At 47.0% G+C, this 25,036-nt stretch overlaps 2 protein-coding genes across 7 annotated transcripts in view; one reads left to right on the top strand and one right to left on the bottom strand.

Annotated features, from left to right (window-relative positions):
- Positions 1 to 25,036, bottom strand: part of ACLY (ATP citrate lyase) — a 32,129-nt gene that overhangs the window by 6,525 nt on the left and 568 nt on the right. The window contains exons 1-17 of one of the 4 annotated variants that reach the window (XM_040617096.1): positions 23,551 to 23,651; positions 15,728 to 15,897; positions 14,067 to 14,189; positions 12,493 to 12,555; positions 11,623 to 11,813; positions 10,646 to 10,725; positions 10,011 to 10,141; positions 8,060 to 8,178; positions 7,442 to 7,578; positions 6,994 to 7,055; positions 6,712 to 6,829; positions 6,400 to 6,554; positions 5,911 to 6,001; positions 4,703 to 4,732; positions 2,776 to 2,917; positions 696 to 864; positions 122 to 226 (exon numbers count right to left, since the gene is read on the bottom strand). In XM_040617096.1, coding sequence (XP_040473030.1) covers positions 122 to 226; positions 696 to 864; positions 2,776 to 2,917; positions 4,703 to 4,732; positions 5,911 to 6,001; positions 6,400 to 6,554; positions 6,712 to 6,829; positions 6,994 to 7,055; positions 7,442 to 7,578; positions 8,060 to 8,178; positions 10,011 to 10,141; positions 10,646 to 10,725; positions 11,623 to 11,813; positions 12,493 to 12,555; positions 14,067 to 14,189; positions 15,728 to 15,886 — 1,875 coding nt within the window. In that variant the 5' untranslated portion in view covers positions 15,887 to 15,897; positions 23,551 to 23,651. Of the gene's footprint in view, positions 1 to 121; positions 227 to 695; positions 865 to 2,775; positions 2,918 to 4,702; positions 4,733 to 5,910; positions 6,002 to 6,399; positions 6,555 to 6,711; positions 6,830 to 6,993; positions 7,056 to 7,441; positions 7,579 to 8,059; positions 8,179 to 10,010; positions 10,142 to 10,645; positions 10,726 to 11,622; positions 11,814 to 12,492; positions 12,556 to 14,066; positions 14,190 to 15,727; positions 15,898 to 16,065; positions 16,147 to 23,550; positions 23,652 to 25,036 lie in introns of those variants that run through there. The other 3 variants (XM_040617097.1, XM_040617099.1, XM_040617100.1) reach the window with 3 other exon arrangements.
- Positions 16,158 to 25,036, top strand: part of ODAD4 (outer dynein arm docking complex subunit 4) — a 20,448-nt gene continuing 11,569 nt past the window's right edge. For 2 of the 3 annotated variants that reach the window (XM_040617123.1, XM_040617125.1), the window contains exon 1: positions 23,765 to 24,832. In XM_040617123.1, the coding sequence (XP_040473057.1) occupies positions 24,572 to 24,832 (261 nt within the window). In that variant the 5' untranslated portion in view covers positions 23,765 to 24,571. Of the gene's footprint in view, positions 22,394 to 23,764; positions 24,833 to 25,036 lie in introns of those variants that run through there. The other variant, XM_040617124.1, reaches the window with a different exon arrangement.

Here is a 25,036-nt window from a genome sequence, read left to right as displayed (position 1 = left end):
GAGGAACTCATGTGCACTTTATGACTACGGAGAAAATGGATTGTGGGATTTATTTTGCCCTTCAAAGAAAGCTGATGTGAAGATTAAGAGACAAGAGGACAAAAAGGTCATCAGTACTTACCGTTGCAGGCCCAATGATAGTGACTCCTTTTTTATCAGCTGTCTTGATCAGTTTGCGTGTCAGGGCCTCTGGAATGCCCTCAGCAATGATGGCAATGGTGCGGATCTGCATGGAGATGAAGAAAACCATTAGTACTTCACAAGCTGCAGGACAGAGAAGGTAAACAGCTGCTCAAGGGGCATGACCGGCTTCTGCCTCTTGTCACACCTCTGGGAGGTCACGCTGTATGCTCTCCCAGCACATGGCTCCACAGTCTGCTGTGATCTTCACAGCAGTCTCAGTGCACTATTCAGAGGATTTTTTTCACTGCCTTGCACATTAGAGCAGCACGGTATTTTCACCAGCCCAAGAGGTGCTGAGTTCCTCTTACACATGTTGCATAGTAAATTCTAACGCTGGACTTGTAACTCCAGTATCCTCCTTAGAGTCTGTAAGGAGTTAGCATTGAGGTATTTATCAGCCAAACTGGAAGACGAAGACAGTTTGCTAATGCTATCATGGCTTAAGAGACACTGGCACCCTGCTGACAAGATCTTCCTTCTTTTCTCGGGCTTCTTCTAGATCCCTCACTCACCTGTGGATAATTCATGGTTTCAACAGTGCTGTCATAAGCAGAGCGCAGAGATGCAAAGTTGATGAGAACATCCACCTCTGGGTGCTTCCTCATGGCATCTGACATGTTCTTGTACACCGGGATCAGGATTTCTTTGTGGCCCCAGTAGAACTTCTGCCTGTGGTCACCACTACAGAGGAGAAGATGAAAAAGCCCTGACCCTTAAGGCTACTGGAAAGACAAAGGGATACAGTGCATGCAGATAGAGGAGTTTACAAACCCCAATTCTCAGACACCAAGACCGACTGCAAGACACTCACTAGCAAGTGAGCGTATATGGGGAGGGACCATACTAACAGCAGAAGGTTCTTCAGAGTATAGAACAGAGCAGCATATGGAAGGAGACGGGCTAATGGGGACAGAGGCATCCAGCAAGATGAATAAGCTCTCCCAGAGTGAAGTTACCAGAGCCTCAATTCTACTCCAAGCTGGAAGACAGAATGAGGCACAGAAAGAGTAATGAATGAGATGCATGCAAAGCTGCGTTACGGGGCTGGAACAAATACTGGACTGGGGGAAGAGGAAACCAGTAAACCAGTTTTGGCAGCGAACAGCCAGGACAGTAACGCGAGGGCCAGCCAGCTTTCCAATTCTGCTACAGCGAGACTCTACCCACCCTGCCCCACACGCACTGTGGGGGATGCACCTAGGCAAGTTTCGCTGTAGGTGTTGTCTTTTATATATGGTAGATGCTCCGACTGGAGCTTCACTGAAGTCTATACTGTTCAGTCATTTAAGAGTGTTCAGAAATTGGCTGTGTTCTCATACTGGTACGTTTGTCACAGAACTTTCCAGGTTTTGCCAGCCTGGCTTCCTCCAAAAGGTCAAGCAGAGTCAGATAATTATAGGTAACCTTAAAACTTTTAATCCCTATTGCTTTTTCTTCATCAAACAACTGCAACACTGCAAGGGGTTGCTACTCATCTATAGATGTGGCTATGCCTGCACTCAGTTTTAGTACCCTGAGGTTTGCACTTGCTGAGAAGTTATCACAGAGCTGCAATTATCATCAAAGCTGCACACTAACAGTACAAGGTACTTAACTGTCAAGAGGCAAAATTCTCTGCAGGACAGAGGCTGATTAGACATCAGCTACCCTGGATGGCTGTAAATACCACAGAAATGAAACAAACCTCCTACCTTTGTATGGGTTCCCATCTCACTGTCTCAGCAGCAGGCCAGACAGCCACTCCTTTCCTTCTCGCTACTTGCCCCATTTGATAGGGAGACCCCCCCACACACTTGTGAGGTACAGTAACAAACCAGCTTATGCACAGCTGAGCTCTGGAGGTTCCAATTTGAAACACCCAGTAGCCTCTCATCCCCGTTAGCTGTGGGGATGAGGTAAAAGAGGGTGAATACCACAAGAGAACTCTATCCCACAGAAGGATCCGCACTCTTCCTGCCTGCTAAGAAACTACTGCCACTACAGGAAAGAGTGTGAGCAAGATGAACGTGATTTTAGTTGTGGTGTGGGCTTTTTGGTTTTTTTGTTTTGTTTTTTTTAAATTTTGTTTGGCTACACAACAGACAGACTGCTTTTGTCTATTAACAGAGCTGCTACAATTCTGGCTAATACTTGGAGGGGGAAAGTCCAGCTGCTGTGGACACAAATCAAAAAAGTCTCAGACAAGCATGCAGCAAACAGCAGAGTGGAAGAAACCATGCATAGCCTTACTGCCTCTGCTAAGCCAGTGGGCTGTTAAAGAAAGCCCAACTAGTCACGCCTGCCTTACTCGCTGAGTGAAGGAACAGAATTTGGACACCCTTTGAAAGGGCATGAAGTGGAACTTAAATTGTGTGGCTAACATTAAGCTGTTTCAACAGAGCAGCCCTTTGGGGGTCAATTGAGGGAAACATGAAGCAGTCTGCAAAGCCAACCTGATGGTGGAAGGGAGCACAGCAGAAGGTGTTAAAGCAGAGATGTAGACTAGGGCAGAGCTACGCTTGAAGAACAGCGGAGACTAGAAGAGGAGGAAGCTAACAGAAGAATTTGAGGGAAGCAGTCAGAAAAAGAATGCTGTCAACACAGGCTACTTACGTGAATGGATAAACCATGGCAGCTACTGATGGTTCATCCCGGGAGCAAATATAATCAAAGTCCAACATTCCTTGCACAGCGCGTGTCTGCATCCCCCAAATGATAGCTTTGGTGTGACGGCTGAACAGAGTTGTAGCTTTACCTGCTCAGAAAGATGGAGGTGGGGGGGCGGGGGAAAAAAAAACAAACCAAAAAACAGAACAAAACCAAAAACACATTCAAAATGTACATCTGTGCAAGACAAGAGCTGTAACTTTGCCAAATGTCTGCTGAAAGTCTCCTAGGTGAGTATAGTCCCCTCCCTCCAAACTGAACCTAACAGATGAACTCCCGGATATAGTAGCCACACCGTTCAAATTAAGGAAGAAACTGTAGACAAAGCAGCATCCCCCTTCCCAGGATTCTGAACACAATAGCCAGGTTTTGGGCTTTATCAAATTGGGAAATGCTTCACCACAGGTAGCAGAGAGCTGGTGTAGGAGGGGAAGAGAGAAGTGAAAACTGCCTCTTCCTCCTCTCACATGGGCTATTCCCATTCCTCCCAGATAGTTTTATTCTGCAAAGCTGAAGAGGAAGTGAACTTTGAATTTTATTTATTTATTTGCATATGGCCTACAGTCTGGGAGAACCACAGGAGGTTTGCCTCCTATGTTTGTCAGGGCACCACAGCAGGTTGCTAGGAAATAAAAAAGAAAAGCAGGAAATGGAAGGGACACAGAAAGCAAAGGAGCTCTACATGCTCAGCTTTTATTTTCAGATTTTTTCGATGATCAGAATCCAACACAAACCTGACAGCTCCAAGAATTTATATATGGCCCAAAACTTGGCTGCAGGGGACAGAGTCACAGGAAAGGCAACAGTTCAGCTAGCGAGGATGGACTGTTTGCTTTAAGTATATTTATGCCACTTGGCACAGCAAAATGTTGAGTTACTCCCTTTGACTCCAGGCAGAGTTCACTGTAAAACTCTTAGGAACTCAGAACTGATCCAAGTTCTGATGCCAACTCAGTCTACCACTAATTTCTTTTTGGCTTTGAATTAAAGGTAAACAGCACTGGGGATTAAACAGGATACTGTTCTGGCTTTAACAAGAAATCAGCCGCTGTTCTCCAACCCTACACGTTCATGGTTTAGATGCACTGCCACATGACCAGTTATTAAAAAACTGCCTACCCTGAAAAACTCCATGTATCTTGCAGGTCCTTGCAAGAAGGTAGTATTAGTACTCACCGAAACAGGAAAATGCAGGCCTAGAAAGGTGATGCTATTTGTCTGAGACCACCCAAGGAAGAATCAGACTTCCCCTTCTACTGTCCCTCCCCTTATGATAGGGGAGATGGCTTGAAACTCTACTTTAACCCTGATTCAGCAGTTTCTTCTCATCTGGCACAAAGCTCAAAAGAATGCTTAAAGTCCCTGTAACTTCACTGAGCACAAGCTTTAATGGTTTGCTGAACTGATAAGGCAACAAGAACATTTAGTTCATTCAGTGACTTTTCCATGCCCTTCAAGGCTCATAAGCACAGCACCTGCACTATTTTGTTTCCCTTTGAAACAAAAGGCCAGTTATTACGCATAGTTAGCAATTCCTTCTTTTTGAAAGCAGAGTACAGAGCTTTTCACAATATGCCTAGGTCTGGTTTTCTCTATAATGACTGGGGGGGGGGCGGGAAGGAAGATAAATTAAAGTTTGAGACCTGTCCTTCCCTCCCTCAGAAGCAGTAAGTTTTTGGGCAAAGGAGTATGTGACCTGCGCTTGAAAAAACAGATGAGAAGTTCTTACGGTGATAGCTATATATGCTGGGCAGGAGGGAAGGACCAGACAACACTGCAAACTTTTGGAGAGAAAAAACAGCAACAAACCCAAGAACTAAAAAAAGTCAGCTGCCAGCAAGGCCAGGCACATTCAGCTAGTCACGTGTCCTACCTGAACCAGGTCTTGAAGCTGGGATTGAATCTGTTAAAGAGAGAATCACTCATGCAACAATATGACAGAGTTGGCTGCTGTCATCCCAACGGCAGGGCACCTGCAGCAGGGTGCTGCAGCTTCCCTCCTCCCCACAGCACTTGGGCCTTTTGGGTTTTGCTTTTGTTAGAAAACAAGCAGGCTAGAGCACTCTCCACTGTACTTCCTCTCCAAATATCCAGAAATCAAGTTTTGCATTCTGCAGTCTAGAAACTTTTTGCTTATCCCAGCACAAACACATTTCAGGTTCAGGTGGCAGTTCCTTGCGCTGCAATCTTGATGGCACATGTTTATTTTCAATGTCTTTTTGAAGCATTGCTCATGCAAAATGCTACGCACAATGATTAAGAGAATAGTAGTGGGTTTTGTGATGCATTTCATTGGAACTAGATATGAATGTTGCCGTCGTTCATATGACAAATCAACATCATATGGTTGTAATGAGGCCAGTATCCCCTCACATTCAGAGGAGAAAGAAATTACCACAGTCTGTCCCCGCCCAGTTCTGCTGTTGTTTTATCCCCATACAACATGCTCTTACGCAATAAGGCTTCCAACAAACACGAGCAAAAGGCTGCCAAAGCTCTTGCATATCACCATGCTAAAGCAGCTTCCTACAGACTTTAGTGAAAAACAAACAAAAACAAACCCAAAATCCACCACCACCACACAACACACTACACAGTAAGCTCTGATCCTAAACGTGTGAGGAGTATGTCACAACTCATACCGAACTACCTGACTACACAGTGTTGCGGCAGCATATATCAAGAAAGACTTTCTGAATACCTACACTGTTCCAGCAGCATCCTGTGGGAACACCCCCAGGTACTCAACTGGAAAGCAGGCCTCAGTTCAGCAACACAGCACAGACACCTGCTGTCCGCTGGCCTTGCCTAAGGGGACGTGGGAAAGCTGGAATTCTCAAACCATGATGTTCCCTTTCAAAGGAGCATCCCAGATCAAGGCAACTCTGGCTCACCTCATGTATAAGCTAACAGCACAAGTGACAACATTCTAAAAGCACTTAACTAAATTCAAAGCAGAGTGAGACTGGTACCACCAAATTGCTTCCCTTTATATCCAGACAAAAGCATTACTCTAGTCCACATTCTGTCTTTTAGGAGCAGAAGAGAACTGTTAGCAATCATTTCTAACGCTGGACTTACCAAGAGGTGCTGTCGGTTTTGCCTTCTTGGCTGGAGCGATATCATCTGGTTTGGACTCTGAGAAGGAAGCTGTTCTGCTTGGTGCTGGAGTCTGAAAGATTCAGAAGCCAAGTCAGTAAGGGACAGCATGCCAGAGAAGGTCTGGAGCATGCAGGAGGAGATGACCACTTGGCTATGCTGGTCTACAAAGAAAGTTCATTTTGAGGTAGGACTATTTTGGTCAAGCGAGGGAAAACTCCTAAATGACCAAGTTACAAAAACGTGACTTGCATCTATTGGGCTTTGAGGGGCCACATTTTCTGCACAAGCGAGGGTGATGTTGGGAGGTCCCTCCTGATACACCATCCAGGCAGAGTCATCTTAGCTTTCCTAGAGCTATGTACCAACACAGTGGTGGCCGAGATCCATTTCTGACCTGTTCAGAGAGGGGATGCTGCCTTCAGGAGGCTCCTCACAAGTGTTCCCGTTCACAGAGGGGAAGAAACTCACCGAGGGGCTGCCGCTGGCGTTGAGGAGGAAGTTGGCGGTGTGGGCTGCAGCAGGCGGTTGGTTGGGGATCGGCCGATGGCCGAGCGCCATGCCCACAATCGCCGTCATGTGCGTCTCCGTGCCAAAGACATGGATGGGGATCCCAGTGGTCTTCCCTGTGTAGGCATACAAGCACAGTCAGCCTTGGGAGAAAAAAGGCTCAAGATGGGCTTCTGGCAAAAGTGAAGCATTTAACCTTGAAAAGGTTCAGCAGAAAGCAGGTGGAAAAAACAAGATGCAAGAACAAAAATTAAGGAAGTGGGTGCTCCTTACCAACTTCACCCATGACACGTAATCCTTCCTGGTAGTTTGGGCCTCCTCTTCGTACAAAGATCCTCACCTCATGCTCCTTCAGAGGGCCTTGGTAATCCTTAATGGCTCTCACGATGCCCTAAAAGAAACACACAGGACACATGAACTGGGAAGCCTGTCCCATAGTCTCAGGAACTCCTGGAAAACATGCACTGTCAGCCTCAGCACATCACCAAACTGGGAAGGAACAGCTTCGGACTAAGGACTGTGGGCATTTACTCATACTTCTGAGTAGTCACTTACTTTGAAAGTGGCCGCGACATTAGTGAAGTTAGCAATGCTGCCTCCAATGATCAGGATTTTACCTGAGGGAAGAAACACACATAAACCAAAACTGGTTTTAGAACACAGTGTACTCTAAGATTATGAAGCAGTTCAGGACAAAGTGAAACAATGCTGCAGTTCTAGTTTGAAGTTGTGTTTAGCAGAGCCTGGAAGATAAGAGCTTTGCATCAAGTACAAATTTTTCCAATAAGACTCTTTCAAGCCACACTTGCTTTTTGGTACATTGAAAACTACAAGTCCTAGCTCTTGCTTCAGAGTTGAGAGAAATCCATCACTACTTCACTCAGAAAACAGCAGTACATGAAAAGCTCTGCCAGGGAAGTCTTAGCATAGTAACAGCCTGGATTTGTTCATTTTTCCCCCTCCACATGCAGCTTCACAGCTTTGAAATTGCAGCGACTCTTACCTTCAGGATGCTTCTCTCTTGTCATGAGGGAGAGAATAGTCTTAGCATAGTCATAGGTCTGTTGCTCGCTTGGGGCTCCTGAGTATTCCCCATAATTAGCCAGTTCATTCACACCCCCCAGGTCACAAATGGTGTCACTGTAAAAAAAAATTAAGAGGTTAGTTTTGAGTCATTATTGAAGCCTTAATAAAGCATTCCAAATTCCTGGGAAAGTGGGACTTGCAACAGAGAGATCAGGCTGTCTGCTGAAAAGAATCCTGCTCTCCTCTTGGTGCCAGTCATGATTAATGTTGCTGTTCTTCCCAGATACGATGGGAACTCAGTGCCTACCACAGCAATGATATTACCATAAACAGCTTTCAGCCATCTTGCATCTTTCCAAGTGAAAAAACCTGTATCTCAACCTCCCAGAATTAAATTATCTCTAAGGGACACTACGTTCCACAACTTGGTAAGAAACATGCACAGCGTCTTCGTTCTGAAGAGGTCCCAAGCAGTCCTGGCAGGAGAATGACTGCTTTAGAAGCATCTCCTTTTGAGAGGCTACAGCAGTTATATCAGTTATTTTCTTCCAGCGCTGTAAATCCACCCCCTCTCTAGAAACCTTGTTCCTGTTACCTGTAAACCACAGAGGCACCACCACCAGCCACCATGGTCCAGATCCTGCCTTTGGGGTTGAGAATAGTAAGCTTCAAGCTGGCTCCGCTCTTTGCATCCAGATCAGCGATGTAGGCTTCCTGCAAAGACACCAGCACACAATGTAAACTTCCTGCTGCATCCTCCTTTTCCAAATCAGAGTGCTCATAGCGCAGGGCCCGTTTGGACGTGCAGAACTCCCATGTATGTCACCTACAACCAAGGGGACAGCAGAACTACCAACACCATTTTTGTAAGGGAGAGAGACCCAGCTTCATCTCTCAGGGGCCAGGATCGATTTGTGTTAGGTGTTCTGCAAGAGAGCACTGAAATCGGACGGGATGCAGGCAGCTGGCGCCATTCTCCCTGTAACAAATTCAAAGGGGATCAACCTGAGCATACACTCAAATTTTGATTCTTGGGGGTGGAAAAAAAAAATAATCATACCCTCCAAAGAATATCTTGTCTTTATAAGGCCTTCTGTCCCAAGTGAACTTCACAAGTGATTGCTATAAATAAATCTGACATTCCTTCATTTGTCGAGTGCAGATCCAGAAGCAGATTTTTCCTGTTTGCACATGAAAAACTTTGGAAATGCAGCCGACTGTTGGCTGCATTTCACTGGGCTGTACCACACTGGCTTTTCCATGAACAGTGGCCTTTTCCACCACTGCTCTGCCAGCCCTGGGAAGCTTCCAGGTTCCCTGGTTCTGCACATGACAGTCACAGAATCAAATGCCTCTGAACTGAAGCGTCTTGTTCTGACCTTGTCTGCAGACTGAGACCAGAGGAAATTTAAAAATCGACACACCCATGGCTACACACTCTCTGGTTTGTGCTGTAGCCAAGCATGTAATCACCGAGAGCACTGTAATTTGGCTCAACGTGGTGTTCCTGTATCAGTGTGCTCGCCTGTTAAGAAGCACTTCATTGGGAGTTCATTAAAATTCTCAGCAGAGACACTGCCATAATAACCTTCACAGTGCCTTGCAGAGGGATGATTCAGAGGGACAAAAACTGTACTAATCCTTTTTAAGAGCAAATTGAGTTAAGTGTTGGCATCCAGCAAGCTACATGGAGAGAAACAGCTAAATGGATTTCCTGGCCATGTTACAAAAACCTTCCTCAACTGAAGCATAATTATAATTATTAAAATGAAAAAGCGAGGACAGAAATCCTTTTGGAGACAGAAGAAGTCACCTGAAATAAGTAACAAAATTAGTGAGAGAGCTCTACTTCCAACAGTTTTTGAAGCTGCCAGGAGGCTATGGATGAAGGAGTATTTATGCAACCAGCAGTACAAACCCAGGGAATTCCGAGAGGGAATGGGCATTTTAACTTCAAAACAAAAAGGTTGCCTGCAGGCCTCTTCTTAGCCACCACTTTTCAGGCAAACAGATGTATTAACATCTTAACTTTTTACTTTAAGGTTTGAGAGAGAATAATTATTTTCTCTGGATTCACACTCACATGCAGATTTTGCACACAACTGCCACTCTACTCTCAGAAACTGAAACACTGAGGGAGCATCAGCTGCCACGAGGCTGTTGACAACCAGTGCTCCCACAAAAAATAATGATGTTGATGGGGAGCAGCGCAGGCAAGAACCACATAAGAAAGACTGTACAAGTACAGAGCTCTGGCACCTAGTTGAATCAAGTTAAACATAAGCCTCCCATTTTCAAAAGTCAATTCTGAATTAAAGAACCAAACCAATATCCAAGCAGAGATGGAAAGCAGCTGCAGTTCAGAATGTCATTACAAGCAGTCCTACAGGTTTGCACAAGCTCTTACCATGGATAACAGTACTGAGGTACTTGAAACACAGCAACAAAACCCACTGGAAAAACCTCACTGCCATGGACATACAAGTAATGAGGAATTAATCTTGTCCACAATAAAGGAATTCGGGCCACGGCGGGTTGTTACTTGCCTCTGGGTAAGCTTCCCTGCCAAAGGGAGGGGGAAACTCCACATCCCCCCATTTCACTTTGCAGATGTAGTCAGCAGTCGCATCAATCTTTGCGGCCAAATCAAGAATGTAGACACCATCATTAGTCACCACTGCATTTGGAAAAAATAGCAGAATTAGCTCTGTTTTGTACAAACGCGTGTTACAGATGCGCTCATAGAATTTGATACCATGCAGACATCCTTACAAAAGCTAGGTCACCTTTGCTCCCCTTCCTCCACATCAGTCAGTCGGTTGTATTTACCAAACCCAGCACGTTTCCTGAAGAATTAACTAGTGACCATGGTCATGGACCAGGCCCTGGCTCAGGTACCATTTTGTTCTGATCCAACAGAGCAATTTTTACGTTCTTCAGTTCTGACTTGACATCTTTTTCAACACAATTTTTCATTTCCACCAGGAAACTAGATAACAGACATCACCTGTAAGCAGTCCTCATTTTTGACTCATTCAATTAATAGCTCCAAGACACATCACAGCACTTTTGTACTACTTTTGCATATGCCACCTAGTATTGTTGCAAACTACTTAGAAGGATAAAGTACACAATCCAATACTTTAGAACAGAAAGTCCTGCTCCCAAAAATATCTGTTACCTAATGGATTGATCTCGAGGTACGTGAAATATAGATCTTCATAAAGATTGAACAGGCCACAGATGAAGCTAGCCAAGATTCTGTAAAAAGAAATTTAACACAAGTTCATTAAAGCAGCCAAATACGAAGCACAGCCTGCTCTGCTTCATTTATATTCGTGGCAATCTGCAGACCTACTCTGTATCAATTTCTTTCATTCTCATTCATCTTCTCTGGAAGAAGCCTAGGTGATGACTCAAGGAAAGAAAGACCTTGATGACTCATCTTAATTACACTCTACCAGACTCTGCTGAGAACACAGTTGCTCACAATGGTCACATAGATGTTTGGTCTGTTTAATCTCACTAAGAGACAAAAACGCATCACTGCCTCTCACTGTCAGATATAAATCTTTTGTCAGAACCGAGCTTCATTAGCTGGGATGGGGAAGAGACTGCAGTAAACTATATTAGTGACAGGCTTCTTCAGCCTTCCAGTGCTAATCAATGCCATCAGTGATTACATTATGTTTGGAAAAATCATGACTCGTTAAGATAGCTAGGTATAGGCATCTAATTAAAGGATAGTCAGAAGAAGCTTAGACTGGGCCGGGGTAAAAAATACATTTCTGAATCAGCAATCAGATCCACATCTTAGCACTAATTCTACTAAATATAAGAAACTCTTTATGCTGGCATGAAGGATCAGAATTCAATACACATCTCCAGCATCGCAGGGGTCAAGACTTCAGTAGACCACGAAGTGCTCCTGTCAAGTGAAGGCTCAAAGCACTACGAACGCTTACTTTTGAGTTTTCCAAGCAGATCAGTTAAGGTCAAACATCTTTGATTTGGGATGCACGGCGTATTCTTGAGAGCAGCAAGAAGGGTAGGAGAGCAAGCTTTAGGGTGAAATAGAACAAAGGGATGTTGCATGGAAATAAAGAGGAGAAGCTTCTGGGTGGCTGGCCCTGCCTGGAACTGGGCACATGTACTTACTCCTTTTTATTTGCTGGTGCATGCTGCAGGAGGTGCTTCTTTACATCCGATTCATTGAGTTTTTCATCCACTGCCACAAGCAACTTCTGAGCTTTGGCATCAACATCTCCCACGTCCACACCCCCTTCGTGGTGAAAGAGTACGTAGTCTCCCTCACGGGCAGCATATATGCACACGTAGAACTCTTCCTCCTGTACCACAGACCCAGGCACAAGCGTTAGCAAGTCACACCTAGGGAAGACCGAGGCTCTTGCGTCAATGTTAGGGATGAGGTAACTGAGCACACCACTGAGCTTTCCAAGGAGAAGCAGCAGTGGGGCAGCCCAGACACTTCCCAGGGGAACACGGGCTGTGCTGGCCTGGGAGGGAGAGCGGCAGGGCCCAGAGTGCTTCATCCTGGTGAACGTGCCAGGGACTTTCCCTAGAGAAAACTGTTCCCATCTTACACGGCTGAAGTGCAAACCAGGCTCCTTCCTTGCATGCACTGAAACCACCTCTATCTTAGATTATTATACCCTTCCCACAGACCATGGCAGAATTTAAATATTTCACCAGCACAAGGTGAGATATCTCACAGCAACAGAAGTACCAGATTCAAGGAGCAGTGAACTGCCTTGACCAACCACCTCGGTCCCTCTCAGGTCATCTGTGACCTCCTCCCAACAGAGCAACCGCAACCAGCATGATTATTAACAACTCTTTGCATGGACTAATGCTGTGCCTGTAGACAGCTCCGACCACACATCTTGACACTGTCGGCTTAACAGAAAGTAGAAGTTTGGGAGTGTGCTGTATCAGTTCATCTAAGTTGCATGCAAGTCAAAAGAGATTTAAAAGTACTTTTAAACAGTTTTTATTTGGTATACTAACCTGCTTGTGAGGCACGAAGGGTTCAATCAGAAAATTCTTTAGGATCCCCTTGGCATTAGCAATCTGCAGGCAGAAAAAAAAAAAAAGACAAACACCAATAAACGCTTGTCCAATATCCACATTTATGACAACACAAGGCAGGCATCGAGAATTAATCAACACTGCTCTAAAATCACTTCCTCCCGACCTCTCCACTGTGTTTCCTGGGGAACCACACTCCTCCCTCTCCAGCACAGCATCAAGCAAGCACCATCGCTGCTAGACGTGCTGCTGTAGCACTCCAGGGTATGTGAACTTCACAGGTTATTACAGGAGTTGGCCACCTTCCCCCTTCCTAACGGGCCAGACTGCCGTCAGAATCACACCAGGGTGGCTGCTCTTTGTCTCCTGTCCCAGAGGCAGCACCTTTACAGAGCACTGCTTAGTGCAGCCTGAAATGTGACGGCTTGAACTTCTTGGAGCTTCGAAGAAAAAAACAAAAACAACCACACAACACAGAAGTGAGGGACCTGAGCTAGATGGTGAGCAGCAGGGGCAAAAGCCTGTGCCCAGCACTCTCCCTGGAAGTGGTGTCAGTGAACATAGACCAGTAAGAAAAACCTTTAGCCTCTCCCTGCAGGGAGAGACAGCTACAGCAAGGTCCCAGGAACTGTCCTGCATCGATGCTTTCCTACCATCCAAGTTTCCTGACTCGAGGAACACTCCTGCACTGGCCACAGGAGATAGCCTCCGCTCCCAAGGACAATGCTTCAGGATCAAACATCACTGGACAGAAGTCTTTGGCACAGTCCTTCCTTTAGATGTGGTTGTTGTATTGGGCTAAAGGGGCAATTTCAACATCCATCATTTTCGTGATGGGCAGACACTCAGAACGCAGTCGCCTGCTGTTTTGTAACAGCCTCAAGGGCTCGGCTGCACAGCTTGGTGCTGGAGCCAGCAGCAAATCAATCAGGGTAGGACCAAGGCAACGGATGCCTTGAGGCAGCAGAACTCTATCAGCTCCTGAAACACAGCGGCTGGGATGGCAGGCACTTCTTTATCATTAGCATTGCAGCATCGTTCCCAGCAGAGTAAATATTACAAGCCAGCACTGAGTTAAAGGACTTGAAGTAACAAGTCATCAGCCAAAACACACTGGCTGGCTACAATAAGAGGACAATTTTATGACAGCTTTTATACTTGCCTTGTTAAATCTGCCTTGGGTATTAAAATGAAGCAGCTATGCCAACCAGGCACAGCATTTGAGCTGTCAGCTGCTGACTCCCAAGTGGAAGGACTTTCAAAACAGTACTAATTCCTGCCGAGCTCCCACCACACAGGCCCTACACAGCAGACCTGGGCAGTGAACGGTAGAAGGGAGCTCCAAGCTATGCTCCCTTGTCAAGGTGTGTCATTTATTAGTGCTCCTTCACCAGCACGAAGTTCACACGTGGGACAGTTCCTTTGGTATCAGCATAACATGCATTTTAAACGACCGTAAGCAAGAGAAATACCCGCACACCAGTTCCTATCACGCAAGTAGGCACAAAAGACAGAATAAAAACATCCTTATTTGTTGCTAAGGTGGCACTCACCGTGGTTTCTTGGCCCAGACGCTGTTTGAGCCAAACCTTCACCTGATCCAAAGTGAGGTTAATTCCAACCAGCCCGAGCTTCCCACGCCTCTTTATTAGCTGATCTGGCTTCACCACTAAACGCTACATGTTGTGCAAGAGAGGTGGAAAAGAAAGAAGCATTAGAAAGTGATTTTGGTCAAGTGATTCTCTGCAGATGGTAAAACAAAAACTTAAAATTCTGTACAATGTGTCCTTGCAGAATTTATTTAATTTTTTAGCAAAGCCATCTCCTAGTACAACATGCCTGCAGGGTTTTTTTTATGCTGCACTTTGCGAAGAGCTGCCTTATTTCTACTCAGACATGAGTACACATCAGAGATTGAGTTGACCGTTTGTTTTGGCTTTTTTGGTGAACTTTGATAACTCTTTCAAAGCAAAGGATGGGGTATATGTACTCACTTTCTGTAAAAAAAAAAAAAAAAGAAAAAATCACACTGAAAAGCATGCATCACCCTATCAGTTTTGCAGACTGTCTTTGTGGGCTGTAGTTAATATTTCTCTGTGAGCAGAGGCTCACGAGGAGGAACTATCAGAGGCAGAGCAAACACAGCTACTTACAAAGAAACCTCCTGCTGTCACTATGTAATCTGCATGTGAGACTGGCTAGGGCCAGGGTCCTGCCCGTTTCAGTCAACTTTATCTCCAGCTTGCCTTTTTTTTTTTTTTTATTAAATAAGAAGTGGGTGCCATTCTGTACAGCTGATGCGTCCTGGAACTTCAGCAACTTGCAGCGTACAGTCAGAACGTAACACGTTGTGGTACAGAACGCTGATTGTGGTCATTCTGCTGGACCCTCCAGCCCCTTCTAGCGTTACAGAAGTCTGCCTTAAAGGACGGATTGCATCCTTGCTCCCTTCTGGCTTTCTGCAAGGCTCTTTAGAGGCACTGCTGATATCTTCCTGCAATTCACTGATCCACTTGAGTATGGAACATTTAATTACTTAGTGCAGCGCTTCTATCAGTCAGTCAGTAAAAGACTGCAACATTCATTTCTACCAACCAATGACTCAATATAATTAATCACTGGAAAGGAGCCAGGTTGGACAACTAATAAAAAGAGCTCTGGATATGTTTTCTCTACAGAAAGTGCATGGCTATGAATGAAGCACAAGGAAATATAAAAGATATTGCATAGAAAAAGCAAAAAAAAAAAAAATGTTTTCCCTGACATTTTGCTTGGATGCAAGAAATGTGAGCAGTATCCTAACTGAACATAAAAACTAGCCATGGAGAAAGCACTCCATGATTTCAGAAAATAAGGGTTTGAGAACAGGGACTGACATCTCAAGAGACTCTTGCTTTGCCTGAATTACCCTCGTTTCCCTTCTGTGTGATTATTAGCAATTTTCATTTGCAGTTATCTCTGCTCATGTATTTCACAGCCCTTGAAGGAATTTTATAATCAGGTCCCCTAGAAGGTGATACAACGGCCCCGAAGCAAGGCTTGTTTCTTCATCAGTGTTGCAAATGAATGTGGCAGAGCAGCAGCAGCGACCGGTCCTTCAAGAAAGATCCGGAATACAGTTCTGCTCGCAACCTGCCACGGCATGACGTGGTTTGAGTGGGCAGAGGTTTGACGAGGGCTCAGTCACTACAGGAAAGCAAGTCGCTCTCCTTACCTCACTCAGAAGCCAAGGGTGGTCCTGGGTGAGCCGTGCCCAGTCAGTGACTGGGGTGACTCGGGCATACTTGAAACGGTTCTGGATGGCAGAGGATGTGCAGATATACTTATACAAGAACTCCTTCCCCGTCTGCTCAGAGATGGCTTTGGCTGACATGGCTACCTAATCTGAATTAGGAAAAAAAAAAAAAAAGTAGTAATCAGGAACAGAGCCCAGTTCTCACAGAAGACTCACAATCAACACAAAATTGCCCAGATCAATGCTCAGTGCAAAACTAAAGCAAATACAGAGCTGGGGCTGTGCATCCCCACTATAAATAAGGCTATAAAACTTACCTGATCAGCAAGAAATATTTGTGTTGCTTAAAACTCCTGCCCCATCCCACTGCCCTGAACACTATTCTGGTCCAGCCTTGCCTGCAGGGAAAGGTGTAATCCTCACGGCTCGCCCCAGCCACCACTGCGTCTTTACCAAACCTGCCAGCTCCGAGCATCCCCCACACCTAGGGGAGCGCTCAGCTCAGGCACCTTGCCTCAAACTACACGGCAGCCTGCATTTGCTGTTGTGGGACCTACGTAACACACCTCCCACTCGTTCTAGTTCAGTAACAGGGAGGGACAAAGCTACAGGAGAGGCAAACCCTCCTTCCCGCTTGCTTTCTTATGGCACGCCAAGTTTCCAAGCAGAGCTTAATGGCCAGCAAATTAGCAACCCCCTGTACCTTTTTCTAAAGGCAAAAGAAAATGTTGACCGTATTATCGAGATCAGAATGCATTTACATCATTGGTTTATTTGTTTTGTTTCAGAACCTAGATGTCTTGGAAACAGGTTCACACCTCACAGAGTAAGATGCTCAAGACAACAAAGAAGATTACAGTTAGACAGTTTCCCTTTTTTAAAAAAAAAATATTTTTTTAACAATTTCTGATTTCATGCCTTTCCTGGAGACTGCCTTCTTTTCTTTTAAAAAGTATACTCTGAACTGACATAAGTAAATGATCGCCAATCTCAGGACTGTAACTTTTCTTTCTGGTATGCAGCAAAGTCATAGGTGTCAGAGGCATTTATTTTTAGCTGCAATATACATTTATTTGAAAGAATAATCCCAGTGAACCTGCCTGCACATGTCAAAGATCAGAACCATGTCTTGCGATCAGCCAGAGGTCAGTAAGCAGTTTTGATTTTTCTGAAATGTCAGCCTGCTGACAGAAGCTCAAGCAGCAGCTCACACTGCATTCAGAGTGACTGGAGGTCATGTCACTGTCCCCAGGCACAGCCAACGTGGCAGGAAACCCAAAAAACCAGAGCTGCGAAGGAGAAAGGCACCAATGCAGGAAAAAAAGAGCTCAGATTCTACCCGAGTATCTGGACAGTGAAGTATCTGAATGGCTCATTAAGAGTAACTAACTGCCCAGGCTATCACAAAATAGATGCCTCACTTAAGATACACAAAAATACACAGTTTAAAAATTCCACAGTTATTTCTGTGCTACCTTCTGGGTGATAACCACTAGTAATCAACTGGGTTATTAATCCCATAAGCAAGCACAGAGTATGCCAGGGAATAATTAGCCATCATTAGAAATAAAGACCTTTTTTCCCCTAGAGCAGGAAGAAAGAGGTTTGGTTTGTGTGTTCCCCCCAAACAGACAAAATATTTATTCTGCAGAAAGGAGGAGTGGGAGGCAGGCTGCCTTCTCGGTAAGTTTCTAGAATGAAACAGACTGGACTAAGTACTGTTATTGAAAGCTGGTAACTAGGCTTAAGAACTGGCAGTCAGATTTGCTTCTAACAGCTTTTCAAACACAATTCCAGTGTTAAAATAGAAGATGAGAAGCTACAGAAAGGGCAAAAGATGTTAAAAAAAGTGTTCCTACTTTCAGAGAATTATTATGTAAAGCTCCAACACTATTCAGTGCAGCTTACAATTAAATCCCATTTCAAAACAGCATCAGACAAGGTTTCTAAAGCACCCTATAGAATCAAAAGAACCTTTGTAAAGCACTCTTAGAATCGAAACCATGTTCTTGTCACCATGAACACTTGCACCTAATATTGCTAAAAATAACCTCACTTTGTTCTTATGACCCCCGTGCCGAAGCCAGCATAGGCTAAGGAGGGGGGAGCTCCTGTGAACAAGCCAAAGGAGACCAAGCACATTTTGTCTGGCACTGCAGAGCGAGATGCACATCCTACAATTCCCCCCCTCAACGTAACAGCCCACACAAACACTACGCTGAGTCTGCTGCGTTAGCTTCATTTGCTCTCTAATAAGCATTCCTAAAAATACATTATCCGACGATGCTGTGGGAATAGAGCTGTCTCAGAAAAACACCGAGAGCCACTGAGTTATGTCAAGTCCTGGGGCTACGAGCAGTAACTTTAGAAGCGATCTAGAACTCCCAATTACAAAAGATGGAGTGACATTGAGATAACTACGTTATCTCAAGGTGAGGATTTAGACACAGCTATCAGGGAATAACGAACAGCAGCATGTATTGGAAGAGGAAACAGAATCAGTGAAGGGGAAACACTGGGTACCAGCGGATTAACCTCGAACACTTTAGGAGTTGGAAGGTTTACTGCACAACCCTCTTAGGCAGGCTGCAATCCTGGCTGTAAGCTGAGTGTGGACACCAAAGTTGGAGGAACGTTCATCTCTTCTTGGTGTCAAACCACCGCAGCTTTCTAGGATAGGAGTTTCGATTGGAAGGAAAGGGAGGTGAAAGGGGGCAAGGTGTGTAACAGTCTCAAGGGGAAGCAATCTACAACAGGTAAGTGGCAATGGCCACCCATGTCGTCAGGGAGCTGGCAGACATCCTGCGTGCTGAACGAGTTGCAGGCATGGCTTCTTGTGCTTACACAGCAACTGAGTATTTGCCACGCAAAATTGCCTTGCCAACTGCAATTCTCTGCCCTGCAAATGCCACAGAACTGTAGGAGTGTAAACTGTGTTGTAATCTGCATCAAATTTCGAAGATTAGCAGAGTCACTTTGACTGCTTAATCTTTATTAGCAAGGAAGCTGCAAGAGAGAGTGGTTTAACTACTAGAATGCAACCAGAGTTTGCTGCATCAGGCTAAGAAGACTCTCAAGCAGGTTTGCAGAACTGGTTTGCATCTATCCTCTGCTAATTGTAGATCAGTTTCACAGTATCATTCTGAGAAAGTTTTTTTCTTAATTATGAGGCATTGTCTGTGCATCAGATAAGCACCATCAAGAAAAAACATGCCATCTTCTCTGACCAAAAGCTTACAGCTTTATTATACAGCTCAGCCAGCCATGGACTAGCTACACAGAGGAAGACTTTCCAAAACTATAGAAGTGGCTCTACCTTGAGCTGGTGGTTGGCAGAACTGTAAGAAAAAAACCACCAAACCACCACCAAACAAACCCCAGCCTTATTCTGCAAGCACGCAGAGACACACTTCGTTCCCACAAACACCACTCTGCCACCTTGTCTTGACAGCTGCACACACACACACTACAGTAAGTCACCTGTACTGTAGCGCTGAAACCTTTTCATTACAGTTTTTGCTTTAAAGCAGTACTATTTCTGAGAGCAAATCCTGCTCCCAAGTTACCTGCAGCTATTTACTTTGCCTGCTAAGAAGCTGGAATACCCTTTCTTTCAAAGCCCTTAGAAATCCATCAACTGTCTACACTATGCTAAAAGCCAGTCCCAGAAAAAAAAGCGTCACATTTCACTGTGTTAGAAGCAGATGGAAAAAAGAAAAACAGCAAACTTATTTCTTAATCTAAAAAACCCCAACAAACAACTAAGTATTTTTCATTTGTCCAGGGTGACACAGAGCCCCTGAACAGTATTGCAGATAGACCTTCAGTCCGCATTTACAAATTAAAATAATCAAGCCGATCCTAGTTATGCCAGTGAACAAGATGTAATCGTGTGCAACTGCAGGAAACTGGACCCAGGACATTCCTCAAGTCTTCTTAAAAACAGTTCCGTAAAAAAAAAAAAGTCAGTGGCAACAAGCAACAAACATGGGATTGCTTAAACCCGAGGGACACAAAACGCACTCCCACAAAGCATGGCACTGTGAAGTTGCTCCTCTGTCAGGAACTTTACTGACCTTTATGTCACTACGTTCTGCTGCTCCCCTAATTTTTCTCCCAATTTCATCACCTCATTTTTGCAATAACAATACTAGAGTAAAGAGAGAAAACTTAGAGGATTATTACAATAGCAGTAGATGAAAAGTAACAAAATCCTTGTGTCATGGCAACAGAACAACAGGAACCCTTATCTACCCGTGACATTTCCTAATCATTAGCAAGTCTTTAATCACACCCCTCACTTGGTTTTTTTCCGCTGCTCCAACCCTGCCTTTCTCATGGGATAGACAGCACAAAACAATTGCTTCGGTCTGCTGAATTGTTAAGCTAAAAGATCAGCAGGGGAGGAAAAAAAATAAATAAATCCATAGGGCATCAGCAGTTCCTAGCTGTATGTGCCTGTGCAGGTCTCTCATCAACTAGAGAGACATAATCAGAGCAGACTCCATGAACTGGTTGCATCTGTTGTGCAAACACTGAGCAGGAGCACGGACTGCAGGTCACCACAGAAGCAGAGGAGCAGAATCTTTGCAGCTGCCCAAGAACGAGGCAGGTTAGGACTCTCCTCTATCCTTGATAATCTTCTTTTCAGTCACGCTCAGCACCTGCAGTACCAACCGATGCTGATGGAGTAATAGATATACCTCTGAAGAAAAACAGCAGGGGTGCAGAAAAAAAAATATCATCCCTTTCTCTGTACCAAATACAAGCTATAGGATAATGTTCTCTTTCACCGATTCACTCCCAGACACTGCTGTGTTCATGATTCATTAGGTGAGACTGAACTGTAGTTTTCTTAATACTTTAGACCCCAGATTTTACAACCACCACACACAACGGCAGAGTCATGTCAGTAGATCAAAATGCCTTTTGCAGCCTGCTCTTAATGTGCATCCTCTGCAGCACAAGATTTAGGATAGGGGCAGATAGAATTAATAGTTTCTAACCCATAATGCCTCTCTGGCTGCCTGTGATGCTTTGCTGGTCATTCTGCGAGTTCTGTACTGTACCTACACCACAAGCCTTCAGGTCCAGTTATTATAAACTGTCTTACCTTTTCCCTTGAAGGGTGTACTATGGAAACACAGTTGGTTGCTGGCCAAACATGCTGAGTTAAGGACAATCTACTGCCACTTTAAAGCATTTTCCACAGCGTGTGCCACAAACTTTTTCAGTTACAATGCAACAGATCATAGGAGCACAGAATAGTCCAGGTTAGAGGGGCCTTAGGAAGTCACCTAGTCCAACCTCGAGCTTTAAAGCAGGGTCAGGTCCAGAGCCAGCCTGGGTTACAAGGACCATTCTTGCCTTTGAAGCATGCTGTCCTTCAGCAATGAGCTCTGCTGAACAGATCACACATCTAGTCTTCATTTGACAAGTGGGTTACTGGCATAAGAAAAAATTATTTCTGGAAGCGTCACTGATTTAATGAGTTCCATCAATAATTTGTGGTCATTTACTGAGGCTCTAAAGCAAACTGCTTCCCTGCACCACATCAGAGACCTCTGCCATACCCACTGATTTAAAAAGTGCTGGTTTTCAGCCTTCACTAGCAAGTACAAAGATTTGATCACAATTTCGATGGCTCAGAAGCATTTATTCCCTCAAAACACCACCTGTCAAATATGCCAAAAAAACCTGTGCTTGGGGAAAGTCTCTTGAGTGTATTCACAAGAGAAATGATGTGATGGCAGCAAGTTAGGATTAAAGAGCTGGATGTTGTGTTTGCTGTGACACAACCGATAAATCTGCCCTGATATGTTAGTGATCAGCTGAAGGGAGAATGCAGTCCAAAGAAAAAAAGAAGATGGAGAAACAAGAAGAGGCACTGTGGACAACAGAACCTGGGTGAAGTATCCTTGACTCCTAAAGAGATCAGATGATACGGCACTACTCAGCGCAATACGGTCTGCTCTGCAAGGGGAGGAAAAGAAAAAAAAATGTGAAGACATTGATTTGGTTTCTTTTTCTTTAATCCCTTTCTGGTCTCAGAGGTATAACTCTATGAGCTTCACCAGTTGTGTTCATACTGAACACGGCGCTCATGCATGGGATTTTCTTAGATCCAGATCAGCACCATACTCCAACCATACCCAAGCGATGCTTTTGTTGGGAGAAAAGGGTTCCCTCTCCAGTAAAGATTTCATGCCCTCTCTCCCAAGACTATGTCAACAAAACCGCAACCTTCCCGCTCCATCCCAGGTCATTTATTAACACAGTTCAAGATCAGCCAGTATTTTCAGCCCACAGCAGCATGACAAGTTACGTCAGCTTCCACCTGGCAAACACACGTGCTTTCATCAGAGCACAGAGAGGGCTCAACAGCCAAGACCCTGCAGCAGTCGGCCAACTTCACGGGTCAAGATACCTCAGCGCTGGGTGTTACAAAATGCCTGGCACTGTGCTGGTGTGATGCAAGCAGGTGCACTCACTAGGGTGGCGAGGGCGTTGAATGCCCAGCGCTGGAGGAGGTTCCCTGCAGACATGGAACCTTTGAGAACAAGACAGCAGCCACGGAGGGGAAAAGACTATGAAAGGAGGGAAGTCGGGCTAACGGAGAGCAGCAGACAGGCTCCAAACGCCCTGGTAAGCGCCTAGTGCCAGAAGCGGGGTATGTGGAACCCTATCTTTAAAGGCCATCTTATCCTGCAGCCTTGGGGAAGGTCCTTATAAGTTTATTCCTTAAATCCTTCCCCTCCCCACCTCACTCGTGAAGCAACCAGCAGCAGCGCGTACCCTGGCCTGCGTGGCTGGGCAGGATCCCAACGGTGGCTGTCGGTCGTGCCGGCTCCCACTTCAAGCAGAGCTGCTCACGGTGGGAAGAGCCGCGCTAGCTGGACAGAGAGCAAGCTTTCTGCATTGGTACACAAGCCTCACACACTAAATAAAAAAACCCTACGAGGTTTGAATAACAGCGTTAGATGGCAGAGCTGATATTCCGAGCTCCAAATCCAATTCAGGAAAAGAAATACAAGTATTTACACAGAACGTATTGAGGATGCAGGGAAGTTTTCAGTCTGCAGACAAGTGTAGTTTAACAGAGAGAAAAGAGGAGCCCGGGCAAAAGGAAGAGGTATCCAAAGCAGCAAGGTAAACAGCAGGTGTTAGCAGTTTGCAGGTGTTTGCAGTAGCAAACAAAAGAGCTGGAAAAGAGCCATTTCGCAGCTCCTGGAACTGTCCGGTCCCCTCCCGGCAAGCAGGAGAGGGAGAGGCACAGGCAGCCCCCCTCCCCCCGTGCCCAAGCGCGGCCGCAGGGGTGCCGGCGGGGGGTGCTGCCCCGGGGTGCGGTGCCCGGCGGGGGACTGGGGGCGGACAGGCGAAGCCGGGCTGTGCTGCGGGCACGCACCAGCGCCCCTTCCTCCCGGGCCCTCGTCAAATATTTGTGCCGCGTCCCCCGCACACAGCCCCGGCGCGGCCTCCCCGGCCCCGCTGTCGGGCCGGCTCTGCCGCCTCCGGCGGATGGGGAGCGCTCAGCCGAGGGGCGGCCCCGGCCCCCCCCAAGGTCAGGGCCGGCGGAGGCAGCTCGGGGCTCCAGCTCTGTCCCGCTCCCGGCTGCAAACCCACTGCCGGCGGGCGACGGCGGGCGACGGCCCGCGGCGCTCCCCGGGGCCCGCCCGCTGCCCGGAACGGGGCCGGCTGGCGGCGCCCAGCAGCGCTCCCGAGCCCCGCGGACACCCCCCACCCGCCTCCCCCGGCGCGGAGCACAGGCCCCGCCGCAGCAGCAGCACAGCCCCAGCACTCACCTGGGCGCCCGCCGCCCGCCAGCTGCTCCCCGGGCCCCGCCGCCGCCTTTTGTTCGCTGCGGCGCGGCGCGGCCTCCCCGGCCCATCGGCCTACGGGCGCCGCCGCTGCCCATTGGCCGCCGCCTCCGTGACGTCACCCTTGCCTGAGCGGGCGCCGCGCTCCCATTGGCTGCCGCTGGTGGGGCGCGGCCGCGCGGCCTTGTGGGAGCCGTAGTTCCGCCCCTCCCTGCCGCCCCTCGGCCCTGAACCCCCGGCGCAAAGGGCCGCGGCCTCGGCCCGGGTAGCGGGAGGAGAAGCCGCCCCGCTGGGCCCCCGCAACAGGGGGCGGCCCCACACCTGCTCCTGCGGCGCCGCTCGGCCTGGCCGCCCTACCCACCCACCAGGACCGGGCCCTGGCAGAGGGGCACACCCGCCTGCCCTTCCCCAGGTCGAGAATCCCCCCACCGGGGCGTCGGAGCTGCCGGGGCGGGAGGTGCCCGGTGGTGCGAGCCCCAGAACCGTGCAGTTCACCAGCAGGCAGCAGCTCTGCGGCGCACATCACTGCTGGAGCGCGATGCCATGGGATACGGGCAACAGGTGCGGAGACACCACGGACAGCAGTGACACCTCCGAGGGGCTGCCAGGCCTCGGGCAGGATGCAGCCACCCCGCTGCCCCCTTTTCAAACAAGCCTCTAACGGCAGACAGCACATCTCTTCCACTTGCCAGAAATAATCACCGCACATTCACTTTTTCCCTGGTATTTTCAGGCTGTGAGTAAAGTACGTATCAGCAGCGCTAAAGGGAAGCGCCCTGGGGTGGCCTCTGGGGGTGACCTTGCCCCAGACCGGTTGACGTCAGGGCCCACAACAGCCACCACGCCGAGGGCGACTGGAGGACACAGACATGATGCTCCTGCCCATCCCACTGGGGAGAGCATGTCACACCCGGCGGTGCCAGTGGGTAAAGTCTCTGCAAAAAATAAGTAACCAAAAGCTTAAACTGAAATTCTCGGTCAGACTCCCTGGGGACAGGGGTGTGTCATGCTGGCCTCCCACTCCAGGGCTCAACTGCTGTTTGTGTCCCCACCCGTGCGTGAGGCACCCTGCCCACCTCCCACACTACGGTGCTGTGCAGCCACTCCAGCCCTGTCCCAGGAGCCAGAGTCTAAGGACGAGCCATGCCATTCCAGAGCCGCATCCAGAACCCAGCAGCATCCCACTGATTTGGCCCGTGGTGACGTTTTAATCTTACAGGCTGGGAGCAGGAGCCTTTCTGAGCAGGACAGCCACACCGCACCCACTGTGAGTCACTTGGCAGGAACAAATTGCTTCAAACATAAATCACGGCAGGGTCTTACCCAAAGCCAAAATAAAGTCAAGACTAAAGCGGCTGGCTGATAAGAGGAGAAAACCAGCAGCATCTCCCATTTATCACTTGGGCCTGGGCACTGCAGTGATGACACTGGCACCAGGGGCTACCTGCAAATACTGGAAGTTACTTAGTCT

This window comes from Falco naumanni, chromosome 18 (assembly GCF_017639655.2).
Source record: "Falco naumanni isolate bFalNau1 chromosome 18, bFalNau1.pat, whole genome shotgun sequence".
NCBI lineage: Eukaryota > Metazoa > Chordata > Aves > Falconiformes > Falconidae > Falco > Falco naumanni.
The sequence above is the reverse complement of the archived record's forward strand: the minus strand, read 5'-3'. Positions and strand labels throughout refer to the sequence as shown.